Raw genomic sequence first — 19,848 nt, forward strand, 5'->3', positions numbered from 1 at the left:
CAAAATCTACAAATAATATTATTCAACAAAGAATCAGGAAATCAATTAAAACAATTATGTTAAATAAGTATGATAGATCGAAGATTAGCTTACCTTTTCATCAAGGAAGAGAACCGTGATTCTCACAAACTCCCTGTCTTTCTTGAAGTTCAGGGAATCCCATAAGCGGAGGAAGCCAGAGGCTATGCTCTTACTACTACGACCAAGACAGAGAGACTCGAAGATTGAGTGACGGACGCCGGTTTGAGGAACTGGAGAGGCAGAGAGAAACATTTTTTAGAAGATGGTTAAAGCTAAGAGGAATCAATGAGTTTTGTGGAGATGCAGATTGAGTTCATCAAAGATGAGAATCATATATACATGGTTTACAGAGGGGCTACAAATCAGGAACATTTATGATAAAGCGATTTAAGATGGGGACATGAAGAGTTCACCGGTGAAAAAATAGATTACGAACACACACGGCGCAACTCTGTAACTCTGATTTGTTTGAGACAATGATGAAAATAACCTCAACTCATGTTAAGCGACAACAATTTACAATATAGGAAAACCATAATCGTTGCAAACTTAAGCTTTTTTCATATAACGTGATGAATCTCATTTAAAAATGAAACTCATAATACACTTGTAGGCCCGACCCTCAGAGGAAGCCGAAGAAGCAAGAGCATCCGACCTTCATAAATATATATTAGGATCGACCATCAATGTACAAAGTATCATTTATCTTAGTGGTATAAATATTGGTGTTTATATCTCAATAACCCGGGTTCAAGCTATGGGCTTGACACTTTTTCACACGTTTTAAAACTGAGGTCCACAAAACTCTGACGTGGCGCTCTGAAAAGTGAGCAAAACTCAACTATTATAATATAGATTTATTCTTATTACTCCACTACTTACCAATTACAGAGAAAATGGCATCTCAAAGAGAAAATAATTCATTGTCCGATCCACAATTGTATCATTGTGTATCACAATTAATTCCATACAACGTACATTATTTGTGGCCGATAAACATTCTGAGATAATTTGCCATATAATGAAAAGTTAAACAGCCCGAAGAATCACAAATGATGTAAAAGAAAAATGTCCATAATTCAGACATCTGAAAGAGTGTAAATTTTCTAGTAATACTTTTGTGGTTGGTTATACACAACAAACTCCAGAGAAAAATAATCTATTCTGAATCTCCTTCTGGATCATGCCGACTTGGATCCTGAGAATCCGACTGATGGTTTACAATCCTAGGAGTAAAGAGCTTTGAGATGCCATTTATAGCTGCTTGTACCTCCTCACTATCCCTTGGACTTCTCCAAACCGAAGCGTGAGAGCTTGAGCCAGAGTACTCGCTTGCAGCAACCTGTGTCTTCTTTGAAGTAGCAAGAACCTTCTCCAAGTCGAACTGTGTCAGCGGCCTAGGCACCTGAAACAATGCAAGCACATCAGTACTCCAAAATCAGGAAACATTTGACATTTGTCATACTAACCGAAACTTGTCTGCCCCTTTTCTCCTCCTCTAGGATCTCTCTGATTGGGAAGTAAGCTGCCTTCTTGCAGAGTTCAAAGATATCTGAACCGGTATAGTCTTCACATAACCCAGCTATACGATCATAGTCAATACCCGGTTCGACCCTCTCTCCTTTCAAAACAACTTCCAGTATCTGAGCTCTCTCCTTGCGGTCAGGCATACCGATCTCAAACGCCTGAGGAAACCGTCTCAGAATAGCTTCATCGAGCTCAGAAGGTCTGTTCGTTGCAGCAAGAACCATCACCCGAGCGTTCTCTATAACACAGACAACATACACTTTAGACCGCACCTATTCTAAAATGGCTAAAACAAGACTAAAGACAAGAAGTTGAAACTCACGGTCAGTAGTAAACCCATCCCATAGAGCCATAAACTCAGTCTTCATATTCGCCATCGCTTCATTGTCCGTGGCACGGCGCTGGCCAAGAAAACTATCCACCTCGTCTATAAAAATAATCGCAGGTTGGAGTTTCTCCGCCAAGCTAAACACAGCAGCCACTAAAGACACATAGCAATTAGATAACGATACCAAGATAACGAAAGGCAAAAAAGGGGCTACATCTACACGTACCGAGCTTCTGTGCATCGCCGAACCATTTGCTCATCAGATTAGAGACCTTCACATTGATGAAAACAGCTCCAGACTCTTTGGCAATAGCCTTGGCGAGCATGGTCTTCCCAGTGCCAGGAGGACCATACAGCAAAACACCCTTTTGAGGACCAAGCAACTTCCCATAAGCAAAAAGCTCGGGTCTTTTCAACGGCAGAATCACAAGCTCGTACAAAGCCTGCTTGATTGACTCCAACCCTCCAATAGAATCGAACTCCACATCTATGTTTTGTGGGTTTATTACATCACAAGCTATCACATCCTGTTATGTTCCAGGTTGATACTTTTTTTAAGTCCGTAAAGAAGAATGCTTTCGTTTTGTAATGAATTAGGAATACGGATTCAACAAAGCTATTACCTCGTATTGATTGGTCTGGATAAGAGGACGACCTAGACGTTTGGAGAGTTCTCTCTTATGCTTGAGGGCCTTTGTAGCAGCGTCACGATTCGGGTCAAAGTGACGGGCACAGACGTATAGAGATAAGCTGGTAAATGCAGCGCCTGCGACGTAGAGAATCAATTGCTCTAAGAAACTTGTATCCCTCTTCGCCGATGATCTCCTCATAGCTTTTTTTCTTAACCCCTTCGATTACGGAGGATTGGATCGAGAAAAGAAACCCTTAATTCTTCAAGGTCGAGGAGAATATGCCAAGGAAGAAGAAACCCCTTAACCGAAGTAAGTTACATCGAACATCCCTTGCTGGCATTGTTGTAATATTGCCGTCTATCGTTATCGAACTGGCCCATTAGACATTTTGTGGTATTTCAATAATGGGCCTGAATATTCGAAAGCATATTCAATTTCTGAAATTTCTTTGTGAATGTTTTATGGCGTCTATGTCTAGGCATCTCTTTACCATTGTTTATAAAAACTCATTACCCCTAGTATTAGTCTTGGAACTATGAAAATATGATACCAATTATTTTGTATCAGTACGTTTGTAAATATCATAGTCTTTAATAACTCTGATATAATCTACTAGCATTATCTTCTCTACAACATCAACATTTACGTTCTCCTTCCAAACATTCTCTCATAAGTGTGGTAATTTCTCCATAAGAACGCTACTTCATTTGCCTTGTCGTTGCATATTTTCTTCTCAACAATTAATTCCAGATTAGTGAACAAATTATTGTATATACATACCTTGGAGCACCACCATGAATACACCACTAATCTAGAGACATTTCCATATACGAAGAAAGATCCAGTTCTCGTAATCTACATCATGATTTAGATCGACATCTTTTCATACGGAAAAGATGCCAACAATATTACAACGCCAATATCGACATGTCTTGTCAGAAATTTTGCTCCCAAAAGGAAAAAAAGTACTGTGAACAAACCGAAGTAAGCGTTTCGTCTTTCTTCCCACTGATAACGTAAGATGCAATTGTTAACAAAATCACATACAATATATGTGAACATTGATGATAGCGAGAGTAACAGTGAATTAACTGAAGAAAAAGTTGATGTCTATACTTAGCAAAAAAAAAAAAAAGTTGATGTCTATTTCTACCAACAGATGAAATTGAAGGAAAAAACATTAATGAAAAGATCTTATTGATAGTTAAACAATTAACAGGAGAAAAAAAAAAGAATACGACGACCAAAACCGTCGGAGAAGTAAAGTTTGTCCAAAAATTTTGGTATTTTTTTTATATCAAATTTTTGGTATTTTTGTTGTGTTTTCAGAAAAGACAATAGTTTCATAAAAGTAAAAGAATTCAAGTTAAACGTTCAAATTGATCTAACTTATTATTAGTCGGTTTTTCATTGATTTAATCAAATTTGATTAAATTGATCAAATTTTCTGATTTAAATATTGATACAGTTTTATTATTTTTTAATAATTATGTTGTTTAAATAACTAAAATATAAAACATCAAATCGGACAGAGTGGTCAGTTTTCATGCCTGTCAGGCTGGCACAGTGTGAAAAAGGAACTGCTGAGTTTTTGCATTTCTATAAATGTTGGATATGCGTTTGGTGGTTGGTCGCTGTGATATAACAGTTGGTCCTAACTCCTGATCGTTAACGATTGCACTGTTTGTCTTAGAATAGAAGTGAAAAAGACTAAGAGTGCCTAATGATTTTATGAAGAAATTTGATCTTAGCATTGCAACGCATCAACTTCAAAATATATATGAGATATCAAATCTCAAACTTATATATAAAAATTAAAGAAAATAATCCTCATCATGACGTTACATATCTCTAGGAATACACAATCAACTAGTCTTATGAAGACATTATCGTCAGTCAAAGAGAGAAACCATATCCTCGGTATGAAATATTTTTTTTTTGTAAATGTCGGTATGAAAATTTTGCCAAACATTGTCGCAGAATTTGTCAACCAAACTTAATTGATCGACTGATTGACTCGTATATTTTTATTGTATGTTTGAATAATTTAAACAGAACTAGATGAGCCAAAAATACATATATGTTGAAATCAGCTCTAAAATGAAACTGTGATCCACCCACTTAACTATTTGTAATTAGATTCACTAATCTATATTATTAAAACAGAAGTATCCATTAAAAATACCCATAAATTTTCTAACTTATTTACACTTCCATGTCACTGAAAATTAAATTAATCTACCTATTTTAATGTTTATCTTTTCCAGTTAAATTAATGAGTTTTTCTTAATCAAATTTAAATTTAATATTATTAAATGAACCTATCTATTTTAATGCTTGTCTTTTCCAGTTAAATTAATGAGTTTTCCTTAATGAAATTTAAACTTAATGTCATTATGAACCTAAAAATACATCATATTTAACGTAGCTTATTACGGACGAGTACGGCCCAATAATGAACTTGAATTTTATTTTTACGAAAACGTGAATCACTTGACTTATGTAATATTTAAAATATATTAACTACAATATAACAAATGCATATAACTTACCTATACTTTAGTTTGAAATGACCATGCTCAAATTTTATATAGTCAACTTACATCATGCATCGATCGATGTACAATAGTTAAACCACTTATAGTTTTCGTTTTCTTTATAGGATGTATCAACCAACCAATTATCCCACTGATTTTCTAAGCTTTATAAAAAAAAATCAATAAATACAAACTCAAAATCCAATATCTTCTATTAATCAAAACATAATATCTTCAATGTCGTATCTTTAATGTACCTATTAAATATAGAAACTGTAACCATAATTACACTAATTATAAGAATAGATTTGATTCCAACCAATTGATATATTACTTCGGTAATTGATTTGCTTGCAGAAGATGAAACAATAAATTTAAAATTTATAAAAATATAAAGATATAGAGATTTCAACCAATTGTCTATATTTGCGTATGATTTTCGCATAATAAGCTTCAAATTGAACATTGACAAAGATAGAAAGATTTTTTTTAATCTTTTACCGACACAGAACTTAAACAAAACGAAGAGTTAAAGGTAATTTTTTTTTGTTACACTTCCCGGAAAAAACGGTTACAACATGAGCTTTCATAATATGACCTTTTAACATATTAATGTTATGGACATTTAATAATTATCTTGACGAAAAACAAAGACTATAAATAATTTATTATTAACAAAAGTATGAAATTCTTTACAATTTGATGACTAATTCATCACCCTTTTTTATATGTTAAATATTTCATAGAAGTTTAAAAATCATTTTATTTTCTTTAAACATGTATAACTAATTTATAATCTTTTATGCCATACTAAGTCATGATATAATATTTCTTCATATTTTACATTAATAACCCTTGTTTTTATATATCGTCTACAATTCTCTAATTACGTCTATTTGTTCAATTTTGTATATGATATCGAATATTCATCATAAATAGATGGTTTAAGATGCTAAAAAAATTATTTACTTGGTGAATATAATACATCAAATATTACAAATACATCATTTAGTTAAATAAATAATCATAAACCGAAAATTCATATCCGCGCTGGCGCGCGGGTCAGGGTCTAGTATATATTATTAAAACTGAAATATCTTTTGGTATTGTTTGAAAACACGAATAACATAATAACTGAGAATTATTTAAAAATTTGGATAACAGATTAAATACTTTTTTTTATTTACATATTTAGCCATCACATTTACAATAATTAAATACTTATTTTTATATTTATTTTTATTTACAGATTATGTTATTGTATTTAAAATTAATTTAAATTAATTAATATCAATGGCTGTTGTTTCTTTATGGTGAAAATAAAAACACAAACTAAAATATATAGTATATATTATAAAAATTTATATTATTAAAACTGAAATATATTTTGGTACTTTTTGGAAACATGGATAACATGAAAAATGATAATTGTTTGGAAACATGGATCGTATATTAAATACTAACTTTTATTTACATATTTAGCCATTGCATTTACAATAAATTGAAATACTTCATTTTGTATTTCTTTTTATTTACCGATTCTGTCACTGAATTTAAAATCAATTTAAATTAATTAATTACAATGGTTATTGTTTCTTTGTGGTGAAAAAAAACAACACAAACTGAAATATATTGTATATATTACAAAAAATTAAATATAGTATTACCTTATTTAATTTAATAAAATATAAAAAATTCGAGAGTTCAATGTTCAAGAAATAAAATATCATAAAATAAGTAATAATTCATAGAAAACTAATGCAAAAATTTTAAAACAATTTAGTATAGTGTTCCATTTTAAAATAAATTAACAAAAAACAACAGTTTAATAATGAATAGTATAATTACATCAAATTGCATCACTTTATAAAACTTTTAATATATTATTATGTAGAAATAAAAAAAATATTATCAACCATCTATATTATAAAATAATATATTTACTCTATATGTAAATTACAAAACATAAAAAATATATATGAGATTTTTATAAAACTAACGGTTTATGAATTTACGCTGAACCTAAGTTAAATCAAACATCCGCGCGGATACGCGGATCAATTTGTAGTTATGTTATTATAACACTACCCACTAAATTTGCTGAATGAACACTTTCGTGTATTTGCTCAAAACAAAAAGAACACTTTCATGTAAAAGTATTGCTTTCTTAATTTTTTGTTGACTGAACTTGTACTAAACAAGAACCAAGTAAGGTTATAAAATCATTTTTTGCTATTTACTTTGCAAAATCCATTTGCTATTTAATTTATGGTTTTATTTGACCATTTTGTTGTACACACATTAAATGCCCGTCTAACAATTTCTAATACCTTATGGAAATTTAAAAAACACATATTAGTAGAACAATAAATCACGTTAAAATTTTATAAAACAGTCCAATTCCATAATAAGTTTTCTTTAAAAATCAAAATAGTAACAAAAAATATTGTTAAAGTTACTTTTAAATTATTTAGCAAAATTGCTAATTAAATTTATGTAGTGAGAATTTAACCATAATTATCCAAAATAATTAAAAGTAAAATATTTCATTCTGTATTATGATATTGTAGGCAAATTCCTTTTTATTAGTTATAATTTTGAAAATATATTTCAGTAGCAACAGTTAGTTGATATTTATGAAATGGTCAATAATATAATGTAAGTATTTATATGCGTTTGATAATCTCAATTTTGTAAAAGAGAAAGTGTATACACTTCAATAAGTTATTAAAATGTATTAATTTCAAAAATCAAGAAATATAATAGAATCTTAATTGTTTCTAAACATAATTTACTGATAAAAATAATAAATATTTGAAAGTATTTTATCAATATATTTGTTAATAAAACACTACAAAAAAATCTGTAAATATATGTTCGAAGTGGTGTCATGTTTGTGTGTGTCCTTGTAATTTTAATCGGTTTGTTTTCTTTGATTCCCACGTATGGGCTCAGTCTCAGGGGACATCTCTGTGTCTGCCTGCTTAGTGTCTTCAGTCTCTAACTCTATGTTCCTTTGGTTTGTTAATGAAATCTGCAGAGGGAAAAGAAATAGTTGGGCCTGCATCAAATATCTATTCTATTAAAACACAAGTGTGACCTATTGATATTAGTTTAGTCTAACAAATATTTTCCATGATACCTACTTTTTGATATGATAACTGTATATAAGAAAAATACAAACTTTATACAATAACCACCGCATCAGTTAACCTAATAACCACCACATCAGTTCTCACCTAACTGCATCAATATATTTGGGCATCAATAATATACCCGCCCTCCGAGGGCGGGTCACTCTCTAGTTATCTTTTAAAGTTACCAGATGGATTAAAAAAAAGTATCAAACACTAAGACCGACTCTAATAAGACATCAAAACATCAACTTTAATATAATTTCATCTCTAACAAAACATCAAATTCGATATAATGTGAATAGTGTTACACTAATTCATCACATTAAATAAATATTTAAAAAATATATATACATATATATATTTTATTCTGTTTCATTTAATATATAGTTTAATTACTATCACTAATTAGTTTAAATAATATATTATATTATTTTTGATATAAAATTTAATGTTATGTTTGAAGATGAAGAAAATATGACACCAAAACATCAAAATTTGGTATAATTTAATACTAAATTTGATGCCGTGTTTGGAATGCTCTGATGCACGATCAATGATTATCAAAAATAAAATTTATGGTATTTTCAATAGTCACCCTCATTTTTTTTTCAAAATAAAGTAAACTCAAAATGAATTTACAGTTTCAATTATTTTCATTTTTCCACTAAAAAACATAATTTCAAATATATTATGTTATCACCAATTATTATTAATTCTAAATAGTTTATTACTTTATAAAACTTACAAAGTTTATCCAATATGATTTTATTTTAACTAGATCTTCATTATGTACATAAATTTAGTTTCTGAAAAGATGTAAGGGTTTATATAAACTTATAATATATTATGAAATTATCGATATAAAACAAAATTATATAAAGTTTAAAAATAATTATAAATAAAAAGCTTAAAACAAAATGAGGAAAACATCAAAAAAAAAAAGAAAAAATATTTTCCAATATTGCATATTTTTTTCTCTCGGAATAATTCACCATTAGAAAAGATTTTCTTTCGTTATTTGATGCTTTTCCTCGAAATGAAGTGTCAAGATGGTTTTGGGCCTTTAAATAAAATAAAATGATTATCAGAAATTTAGAATGATTCGATTTGGGGAATCTAGCGCACGTGGGCTTTCGAGAGAGGGAGCGTTAGACCAACGCAGAACTAAAAGACCAACAAGAGGTGCCACTCGTGAACAGTAAGTACACTGGCTTCAAAAGATCGTGTATGCAGCTTAACCACTTAAACAAAAATATAAAAGCGTAGAGTTCACAAAGGGTGATCATAATATGTAAAAGCTTGATTAAAAATTTTGTTTGCGATATTCAACCGCAGTTATTATGATAATCACTCAATGTTTGTTTCATTCCTTCTGCACATTTTATTAATCGCAGAGCCATCCATGCCTAGAGCTTTTCATGTCAAAAGCAAAATAAAAGTGTAGTATACTGTTTAAATATTTTCATCTCTTATAAAATAATTTTTAAAAATAAATAAATAAATAAAATAAAAATTCAATAAAAATGTTTGTAAATAATTTGTTGACAAAAATATTCAAAACAAACAAATGTAAACTATGATTATATTTGTTTATAAAACTATGTATAATGAAACATGTAAAATAATTATAAAACATGTTTATAAAACTATGATTTCCAAATAATATATATATATATATATTGCACCGTAAGGGAAAGTATAATGAAACATGTAAAATAATTGTAAACAAAAATTATGGATAAAAACTGACTCAAACACATAAGAAAGAAAAGATGAATTAAAAATAGTTTTACTTTGGGTTTTTGGTATACATATTTAAGGAAAAAAATATTTATACATAACAAGAGAAAAAAATATTTATACACAAAATCAAATGCCCTAGTTAGAGGTAAGATTTAAAAGATCATAAATATTTTTTAAAAAAGAATAATTTGAGATTTAAGGAGTCAAAAATATTTTACAAAAAAAATTAGAGGTCAAATCATAAAAAAAAAATTTATGATTTAGAAATTATTTAAATATACATATATAATAATATTAATAAATTTTTGGATAAAAAAATGTTTTATTAGGTTTTGCCTAGGACCAGTGAGGCCTTAAACCTCATTTTCCTATTTCATTGAATGGCACGGCACTGATAAATCCTATGTTTTAGACTACGCTATTTGTTCCAATTATTTAGCTGAACTATGTTACATAACGTCATTTGATCGCTACAGCTTTGAAATTTGGAAGAGCACAATTTTTTCAGCATTCCACTAGTGAGTTGTTACTTACCGTTTTGGATTCTAATATTCCATATGTATGTTTATCCTAAAGAAAAACACGTAACTGTGGATGGATTACTATCCACTAAGAAAAACACGTAACTGTGGATGGATTACTATCCACTAGAATATCATGAATGTGACGAGGGGCGGCTATTACCATTACTAGATCCGGATTCAATTCGGGATTCGATCCGGATCCGATCCGAAAATCCGGATATCCAGAGGGGCCGAATCCAGATATCCGGAGGGGCCGAATCCGGATCCGGATAGTAAAATGTTGGATCCGTTAAAGTCGGATCCGGATCCGGATATCTTAATGTTTTAGTCCGGATATTCGGATCCGTAAGTTTTATTAATAACTATTTCAAAAATAGTAATATCTATATATAAAAATTAATTTTATTTTATATATTTTCATTTTTATAATAGTATATATAAATTGTATTTAAATTTTGTAATATTATACATAAAAATAATTAAAAAAATTAATATTATTTTTTATTTATTTTAAGGATCCAAATCCGGATCCGGATATCTGCCGGATATTACAATTTTTAGAAGGATATCCGACATCCGGATATCCGAGAACCCCGGATCCGGATAAGGATAATAAAATTAAGGATCCGCCAGATACCTTAAAATTTCCTGGATACCCAATCCGTCACAGGCCTAACCATTACGATATAGATTTGTAGTGTAACTGGAAAAAAAGGAACAGATATATCGATGATTTTAAGTAACGATTTAGGTTAAGATTTGCGCCTTGCGCGGAATAAACATTATATAAATAAATAATTATATGTATTATATGTTTTCACATATTATGAAATAATAAATATATATTGAATAATTAAAAGTCAAACTATTACATATATAATTAAATTGGTGCAAATATAAAAATAAATTTTATTAATCCAAACAATAATTTTGTTTCTATTTGATAGGATATGTAATTAAATTTAAATGATATTAACATACATAGTATATTTTAATATTAGTGTCTATTAAATGATGTTTTCTACTCATATAGTTTTTTAATCATTTGTATCTTTTATAGCAAAACTTTAAATTATTGATAATAAATTTTCTTTGTGGGATTAATAGTTTTAGTAATTTATAATTTTAAAAAAATTAAATTGTCAATGTTTGTTCAAAGCTTTTATCAAAAATAATTGTTCAAAGTAAATTTTGAAATTAAAATATTTATGTATTTCTATGGTATATAGTTTAATTTAAAACGATATATTTTATATATACATATATATATATATATATATATTAATCTTAATAATTAGCTAAATTAGATTTTTTTACTTATATGATTTTGTAATCATTTGTATTTTGTCATAACAAAAAATTTAAACCATGTATCACAAAATTTGAATGTGAGATTTTTAATATTTTTAATAATTTACAGTTTTTTAAAATTCAAAATATAACATATACAGAAATATCTAAATTTTTATTATATGGTTAATGTGGTTGTTTAATCTATTTTAATAGTTTAAAATTAAACAAATATGATAGAAGATACACTATTTTTTATCAAATCTTTATTATTCAAAATTATTAATTGTCATATATACTTTAGCCACATTAAGCAATTACGTAACTTTTACTTAAGGAAATAATAAATAACATTAATAATGAATTTATGGTTAGTTTAATAAAATGCATATTATATAATTAGATGGACTAACATATTTTTTTAATAATTCTAAGATCATCATAATGATGACATGTGGCTATAAAAAGAAGTTGTAATGTTTGTCAATTAAAATATTGGGAATTTTAGATCCAAGAGCATCTCCAATGTATTAATCCATTTTTTTACATTAAAATGGCGCAACACCAAAATGGAATTATGTTTTACTCAAATGTATTATTCTATTTTTTACTCTAAAAGACTATTCCAAAATAATTCTACTTTTATTTAATTAATAATTGGTTCTTGTACCCAGGACGGCGAACCTAAAGGCGGATAGCTTAGCACGCAGTGCCCAGCAACAATTGTCTTTTGTTGTACACATGGATGCAGAGTTACCAATTTGGTTTACAGAGTCTATATGAGTCTGTGATTGTTTGCTGTCAAAAAAATAAAATAATAATTGGTAGTAATATCTTCTACTTATAAAAAATTACCAATTAATCCCAACTATTTATGTGTAAAAAACTTCCATAAAAATATAATTTATTTACATTAAACATTTATTATTAAAAAGTACAATAATCGTAAATATATATAAAATAACATATTTTGGTTCAATAATGAACATTAGAATATGTTTTCCACAAATGGTCAACTAATGCATTTTATAATGAATAATGAGTTTTTTTATCTTTGATTTTCCGAAATTAAGTATTTTTTTTATAAAATCGGTCATTTTTATCGTTTGAACAATACTTCGCGGATTTTGGCGGTTCCATAAATTATTTACCGGGTTATGAAATCACTTATTTTATTTTATTTATTTTTATATTTTTTGGTATTTTATTAGTTTATGCATCTTTATTTAAAATTATTAAATATTCTCTTATGGAAATTGTATTTTTCATGTTATTGTGTTATTTTTTGAAATATTTAATTATTATATAAAATGAGGAAAAAGTATGAAATAACTATATTTTTAAGATTGAAGGGACTATTCAATAAATAAAAAAGTTCAACTCCAAAATGGAGTAATTGGTAAGATTACTCCATAAATGGGGTAATCCTAGTCATTACTCCATTTTGAAGTTAAAAATAGAGTGATATTGAAGTATATTTTACTCTAAAAATAATGTTTAGAGTAAAAAAATGGAGTAGGGTTAAAGATGCACAGACTACATATTATCTTCGTACTTTTTAGTTCCTAATGGAATGTCTTCATATCTATAATAATAAAGGGGGGTTTTCTCCCACCTCCTACAGCCACGTCCTTTTTTAGGGGTGGGCATATGTCGCCACGTGTCGGCGCTTAATTGGTTACGTTTTTTTTGTTTTTTTTTCCCTTATTCGGTTGGGCTCCGACTAATGTGTTGTTTTTTATTTGTTTTGTCGCGCCCATCTTGAACCCTGCTCTTATGAACTGATCGTGCCCAGGGTTTTCACGTCTCGTCTTCGTCTTCGTCTTCTACCTTCTCATCATCGACCGCGAGACGCAGAGATTCGAGCCTGTTCAGTATCCCTAACGCCTCCTATTTCAATAACTCTGCGACTTAACTCCACTGAGCGGTAGAGAAGGCGAGAGCCACCACTGGATCTCTCTCTCTCGAGAGAGAGAGAGAGAGTAGAGAGAAGAGAGAGAGAAGAGAGCAGAGAGAGAAGAGCTGAGAGAGAGAGAGAGGCGAGAGAGAGAGAGAGAGAGAGAGAGAGAGAGAGAGAGAGAGAGAGAGAGAGAAGAGAGGAGAGGCGAGAGAGAGAGAGAGCGAGAGAGAGAAGAGAGCGGAGAAGGAGAGAGAGAGAGAGGAGAGAGAGAGAGAGGAGAGAGAGAGAGAAGAGAGAGAGAGAGGAGAGAGAGCGAGAGAGAGAGAGAGAGCCTCGAGAGAAGAGAGAGAGAGAGGAGAGAGAGAGAGAGAGAGAGCGAGAGAGAGAGAGAGAGAGAGCAGAAGAGAGAGATAGAGATAGAAGGAGAGAGTAAGAGAGAGAATCTCTCTATCTCGCATCTCGATCTCTCTCTCTCTCTCTCTCTCTCGAGATAGAGAGAGAGAGATCTTCTCTCTCTCATCTATCTCTAGATCTCGGATCTCTTCTCTTCGCTCTCTCTCTCTCTCTCTCTCTCTCTCTCTCTCTCTCTCTCTCTCTCTCCTCTCTCTCTCTCTCTCTCCTCTCTCTATCTCTCTGTCAGTTTTGATTTCGATTTGTTTTGTCTTGGTAAAGAAAGTGGGAGGAGGCAGAGAGCTGATGATGAGGAAGGGACGGAGAAGAAGCTTCACGAGGTGGAGGAGGCTGGACGAACAGACAGCAGAGGAAGAGGCGGGATGAAAAGGCGGAGGAGGAGGCATGACGCTCAAGTTTGCCAGCGGTGGAGAGTTCAACAAAAGAAGATGGCGGCCTCTTGATTAGGTTAGTGTTGTATTTTTAGTTTTTTTTTAATTTTGTTTAATGGTATAAACCAATTTAAAATTACAAACCGGTTCAAATATTTGTAAACATGTTTTAATATATACATTATATGTTTATTATATTCTAGAGTGATGAGAGGACGAGATCTTTGTAGATGCAGTTTTGAGTGATGAGGTCTGACACGGAGGCCAAGCCGTGGACGTTAATGGCAGCATAGAAGCTGGAGACAGCTACAGAGTTCAGACACAGATGTGGGAGCTGTTCGGGACGCAATGTCGATGGCTGTCTCCACCACGCAGCTGATTTTGCAGACGGACTACAAGATGTGAACAATTGCCACCGAGTGACGGTTGTTGGTTTCAAACTATTGCCAGAAAGGTGAGTGAGAAGTTTCATCTCATTGGTTACATATATTCTACAAATATATCTTTTTATTCTCCACTGCAAGGTATATCTTTTTATTCATCCAGTATGCATCTTTATGGTTTTGTAGCTTGTGATTAAGTGTTTAGTGTAGCCAATCTTAAAGCTTCATTCGTGGAGGAGTTAAGTCTGGAGTTAAGTTTGAACGCTCTTTAAGATTGAATAGTTTTCATTTTGAAGAAGGATTTGGTAAAGATCCCAACATTTTAACGTTAAATGTGTGGATTCACAGGTTTATTCTTTGGACTGGACACCTGAGATGAACCAGATTGTCAGTGCATCTCAACAAGACACGCTCAGTTAGAAGAGAAAGTGATGGAAAAGGGAAAGACACAACCAAAGGGCCATTGATAAAGTGCTGAAAATGCAATCGTTTAGATCTTGAAAAGGTCAGACTTTAATAATACGATTAGTTAAATTCTATTTTTATATACTAATATATATTTAAATGGGTATATCACTCTGCCCACCTGCACCAAACCAAACTCACACGCTCACAGGTTATATATACTATTTATGTATAATTTAGATACTGAAAATGTGGGAGATTGGCACATTTCTCCATTAGAGTTACTCCACAGTGGTCCTTTGCTTGATTTTGATCTTCTTCCAGGATGTTGTTCTTCAATGGCTGCTTGAGTTTACCGTCTCTACCAAATGTCCTTATCTCAGACACTTGTGGAGAAGCTTATGGTCTCTGTGAGTAACCAACTTGAACCGTAGATCTACATAGATAGTTCGTTGTTTGTCTCATATAGTTTTGTTCATCAATTTTCAGGTCAAAGCTGCAGAGCTTTCCTTCAATCGTTTCAGCATCTAAAACTATTGCAGTGGTTTCATCTGGGATTGTGTGGAGATCACGAGAGATGCCATACATTGACAACAATAATGCTACCATATCAATGAACATAAAATTTTCTCCAACTCTCTCTTTTCATGTTACCACCACTCCATTATAAGAAGCTATCTAGAGATTTTTTTTCTGTCAACAGCTATCTAGAGATTTCATACTTCATAATAACTTTAAAAATTGGAAAAATAATCTACATTTTCATTTTTTAGTATCTAGATCAAATCTATTAAGACACATTTAATAATTGATGAAATATTCTAATTATTTTCAATCGAACCAAGTTCTTTTCACCAAATTTTTGACATATAATAATATAGTAAATACGTAATATAATCAAAAAATATATAGAATTCTGAAAAAAAAAATAAGAGTAAGAGATGTAAGTTTTTTTAAACGAGATTAAAGGTTGCTTCCTACATTAGAAAAAAAAAATAGTTTGTTCCCAAAAGTTAAAATAAATTAAGGGAGAATTGCCAAGTGTGACTCAAAATTGGAGTCAGACCCAAACAATACCCCAACTTGGGTCAAAGGCAAAAGTAACCTAAAAGGCTATTGAAATTACAACTATCCCCTTGTGACCAAACCAAAAAAACGGAATTTTTTTACGTTTCTACCCCTCGCAAGTCGTCTGTTTAGACGACTTGAAAATAAGTCGTCCAGACGACTTAACTTGAAAGTCGTCTGGACAGTTAGTCTTAAACATAATTTAAAAATTTTGTAAAAAATATTTTGATAAGTGAAAAATGGGAATTATGTAATTAACATATGTCTTAGGAGGTATAAATTAAGATAACAAATTTCAATTGTTTTCAGCATAGATGAGTGAAAGTAGTGAGTCATGATATCTTAAGTTTATGTTTCATCAACATATGTTGTAGTATTGTATGTGTTCTTAGGGTTAGATTTTGAAAGCATTAAAACCGTTTTTGAAAATTTTTAAAATTACTTATGCGTGTTCATTTCTGTGTATAGTAAACACTATTTAAGTATAATTTGATTTTATAACGTGGTTAGTTAGTTAATCTAGTCATTTTAGTTTAGGGGTTCATTTTAGGGTCTAGGACGACTTAATATTTTGTCGTCTGAAAACAGACGACTAAATATTAAGTCGTCTGTTGTACATTATCAGCCAGAATAAGTCGTCTAAACCGGACCAAACCTTAAAGTTTACCAATGTAATTTTAAAGCTAACCGGATTATTTACCCAATATATAAGGTGATTTTTTTTTTTTTTCATTTTCGCGATATTCAGAAACCCTAACAGTTCTCTCTCAAAGGCGATTTCGAATTCCCACGATTTCCGAACAAACCATCGTTCTCAACATCGGCTATCTATCTCATTCATTCTCACCGTTGTCGCCGCAGCTTCTTCTAACTCTAGCGCCGCCGATTCCTCTAAACCCTAGCCGCCGATTCCTCTAAACCTAGCGCCGCCGCTTCCACTATTTCCGAACAACCGTCGCCCTCGCCACCGGGTCACCAACGTTCTAAACACTAGCGCCGCCGCTTCTTCTAAACCCTAGCGCGCCGCTTCTTCTCTGTAAACCTTAGCGCCGTTTTCTGTAAACCCTAACGCCGCTTAAGTCATCAATCTCGAGGAAAAGATGAACATAAACGTTGTCTCTATCAATTTACTCATTCTCACCGTTTCACGTTATTTTTTCAGATCTATAACCGCAATGACGAGTACTCCAACTCCTTCTGCGACTGGAAGACTTGTAAGTAATTTAAGTCGTCTGGAAAGTCTTCAACTGGACGACTTAGTAGATGACTTAAATATAAGTCGTCCATTTGGAAGACTTTCCAGACGACTTAATTATAAGTCGTCTACTAAGTCGTCTGGACTTATATTGTTGTCTTTGATTATTTTGCAGACAAAAAGGATGGATTTCCAGAACTCCCCCGTAGGTTATACACATCAGGGGAAGAACCAGAAGCCCACAATAGCATTTCGTATCATACGGATAACAGCAAGTTGCATACTGCTCTTAGGAAAGCTCTTACTGATGACGAATTTGAAGAGCTCAACGAGTCGAGTTTGGGAGTTTTCATCAAGTTCAAGGAGCAGGGATTTGGGTTGGGAAGGCTGGTTCACTACATGCTCAGTTTCAAGCTGGACATTAAGAAGAAGTATGAGATGTGGTCTCTCGTTGGTCCAGAACCTTTGAGGTTTTCACGTTAGAGTTTGAAAACCTCACTGGTCTAAACTGCGAGTACATCGAGGACCTTGAGACACCAAAATGTGACGTTACCCCAGAGATGGTTTCTTTCTGGGGGATGCTGGGAGTTCATCTGGAAGCTGGGCCAACTACTGATCAGATAATAGCAGCACTGAAGAGATGGGCGGGGATTGGTCCAGGGAAGATCGCAAGCGGCTCGCGTACCTCTCCATCTTCACTGGATTCATTGAAGGGAGAAAGTTTTCAACCGCTACACGATCTACTCTGGCAAGGCTAGTGATGGATTTAGAACGGTTTGAGAATTATCCATGGGGGAGAGTCGCATTTAGGTGCTGATGGACTCTTTGTGGAACAAAGAAATTGCTGGCTGTTACACCGTGGATGGGTTTATACAAGTTCTTCAGGTCTGGACGTACACGCTATGCCGGAATTGGGTGCTAGTATTGGTGGGGTCCCAGAGCAGACAGTCCGTCTCCACCGATACTGGCTTACGAGGGCAGCAGAGGCCGCAGATCATGAAAGCTGCTATCTTGAGTCAGGTATTTACTTCAATCCAAAAGACTGCGCAGATGACTTATTATAAGTCGTCTGGAAGGTCGTCCAGCTGGACGACTTATCGGACGACTTAATTAAGTCGTCTGGAAAGTCTTCCATCTGGACGACTTATTAGACGACTTATTATAAGTCGTCTGAAGAAGGTCTTCCAGCTGGACGACTTAGTAGACGACTTATAATTAAGTCGTCTATTTAGTATTTTTTTTCAAATATCTAACTCGATTCTTCTATTTACTGCAGACCCGCGTGATCAACTTTGTTGAGAAGGACATTAGTGAAATGTGGCCAAAATGGGACTCTGAGGTTGAGGACCTGCCCGCGGAGAACATCATTAAAGTCATGTATGAGCGGAGACCGTGGAAGTGGACCATGGATTGCTGGGAAGTCACTGGTACTAAGGTCAATACAAAACCTAAGGTTGTGACTCCATCAAAGAAGGCCAAAGAGATGGTTGTGGAGGAGGAGGAGGAGGAGGAGGAGGAAGACAATCCAAGACCTCGGAAGAAAGCTCGTAAAGAGGCTCCTAAAGTGGCTAGTGAAGAGGCTAGAGAAGAGGCTAGGGGGTGGTGAGAGAGGAGTTGGAAATTATGTTCAAGGGCGTAGCTGACTACATGAAAAAAGGGTTTTAATAAGTGCATGAGGGAGTTTAGGAAGTTGTCCGATAGATTGGAAGCTGTGGAGAAGAAGGTGGTGTCACCAATCGGCTACCCCTCCACGTCTAACCAATCAGGCTACCCCTCAAGATAAAACAGCCTACCCCTCTTGCCAAAGAAAACCGGGGGTAGAAACAAACAGGCTACCCCTCAAGATAAACAACCTACCCCTCTTGCAAACCAAGAAACAGGGGGTAGAAACAACAGGGCTACCCCTCATGCAATGAAACCGTGGTAGTAACCAGCCTCCTCCTCATCAAACCAAAACAGCAGCCCTTCATCCTCCTCAAAAGAAACAGGCCTCCTCCTCAAAAGAAACAGCCTCCTCAAATCAAAAGAGTTAGTATCAAATCCAGGGTTAACTAGTTGTCCAGACGACTGTAAAAGTTGTCTGGAGACTAGTTGACCCTGGACGACTTAAACGTAAGTTGTTGGAGACTAGTGGAACAGAAGACTAATTTTAAGTCGTCCAGGTCCAACTAGTCGTCCAGACAACTTTTGTTTAAGTCGTCCAGAGTTAACTTGTGTGCAACTTTTATTGCAGAGATGGTTGCCGGAGAGGATACAGCAAACGAGGCGAACTCGGTAAATAGACCTCCAAGAGATTGTTGCTGTCACTTCCACGATCACACCAGCCTCGCTTCCACGATCAACAACCGAGCCTCGCTTCCACAAAGTGACGGATAA

At 32.8% G+C, this 19,848-nt stretch overlaps 1 protein-coding gene across 1 annotated transcript; it reads right to left on the bottom strand.

The window, feature by feature from the left end:
* Positions 1 to 1,020: 1,020 nt before the first annotated feature.
* On the bottom strand, positions 1,021 to 2,828 carry LOC106418690 (outer mitochondrial transmembrane helix translocase). The gene is made up of 5 exons (XM_013859440.3): positions 2,500 to 2,828; positions 2,103 to 2,403; positions 1,871 to 2,029; positions 1,491 to 1,786; positions 1,021 to 1,426 (listed from the first exon to the last, which is right to left on the bottom strand). Exons 1-5 carry the CDS (start codon positions 2,704 to 2,706, stop codon positions 1,181 to 1,183), a joined length of 1,209 nt encoding a protein of 402 aa, XP_013714894.2. The 5' UTR covers positions 2,707 to 2,828; the 3' UTR covers positions 1,021 to 1,180.
* Positions 2,829 to 19,848: the final 17,020 nt, after the last annotated feature.

Source organism: Brassica napus, chromosome C9, assembly GCF_020379485.1.
Source record: "Brassica napus cultivar Da-Ae chromosome C9, Da-Ae, whole genome shotgun sequence".
Classification (NCBI taxonomy): Eukaryota; Viridiplantae; Streptophyta; class Magnoliopsida; order Brassicales; family Brassicaceae; genus Brassica; species Brassica napus.

What these genes read in the sequence shown, in the direction of transcription:
- LOC106418690 (XM_013859440.3), bottom strand. Translation starts at nt 2,706, where the DNA reads ATGAGGAGATCATCGGCGAAGAGGGATACAAGTTTCTTAGAGCAATTG. An exon ending in TCCAGACCAATCAATACGAG is followed by an intron (nt 2,404 to 2,499) that starts GTAATAGCTTTG and finishes GGAACATAACAG; the next exon opens with GATGTGATAGCTTGTGATGT. An exon ending in AAAGGGGCAGACAAGTTTCG is followed by an intron (nt 1,427 to 1,490) that starts GTTAGTATGACA and finishes GCATTGTTTCAG; the next exon opens with GTGCCTAGGCCGCTGACACA.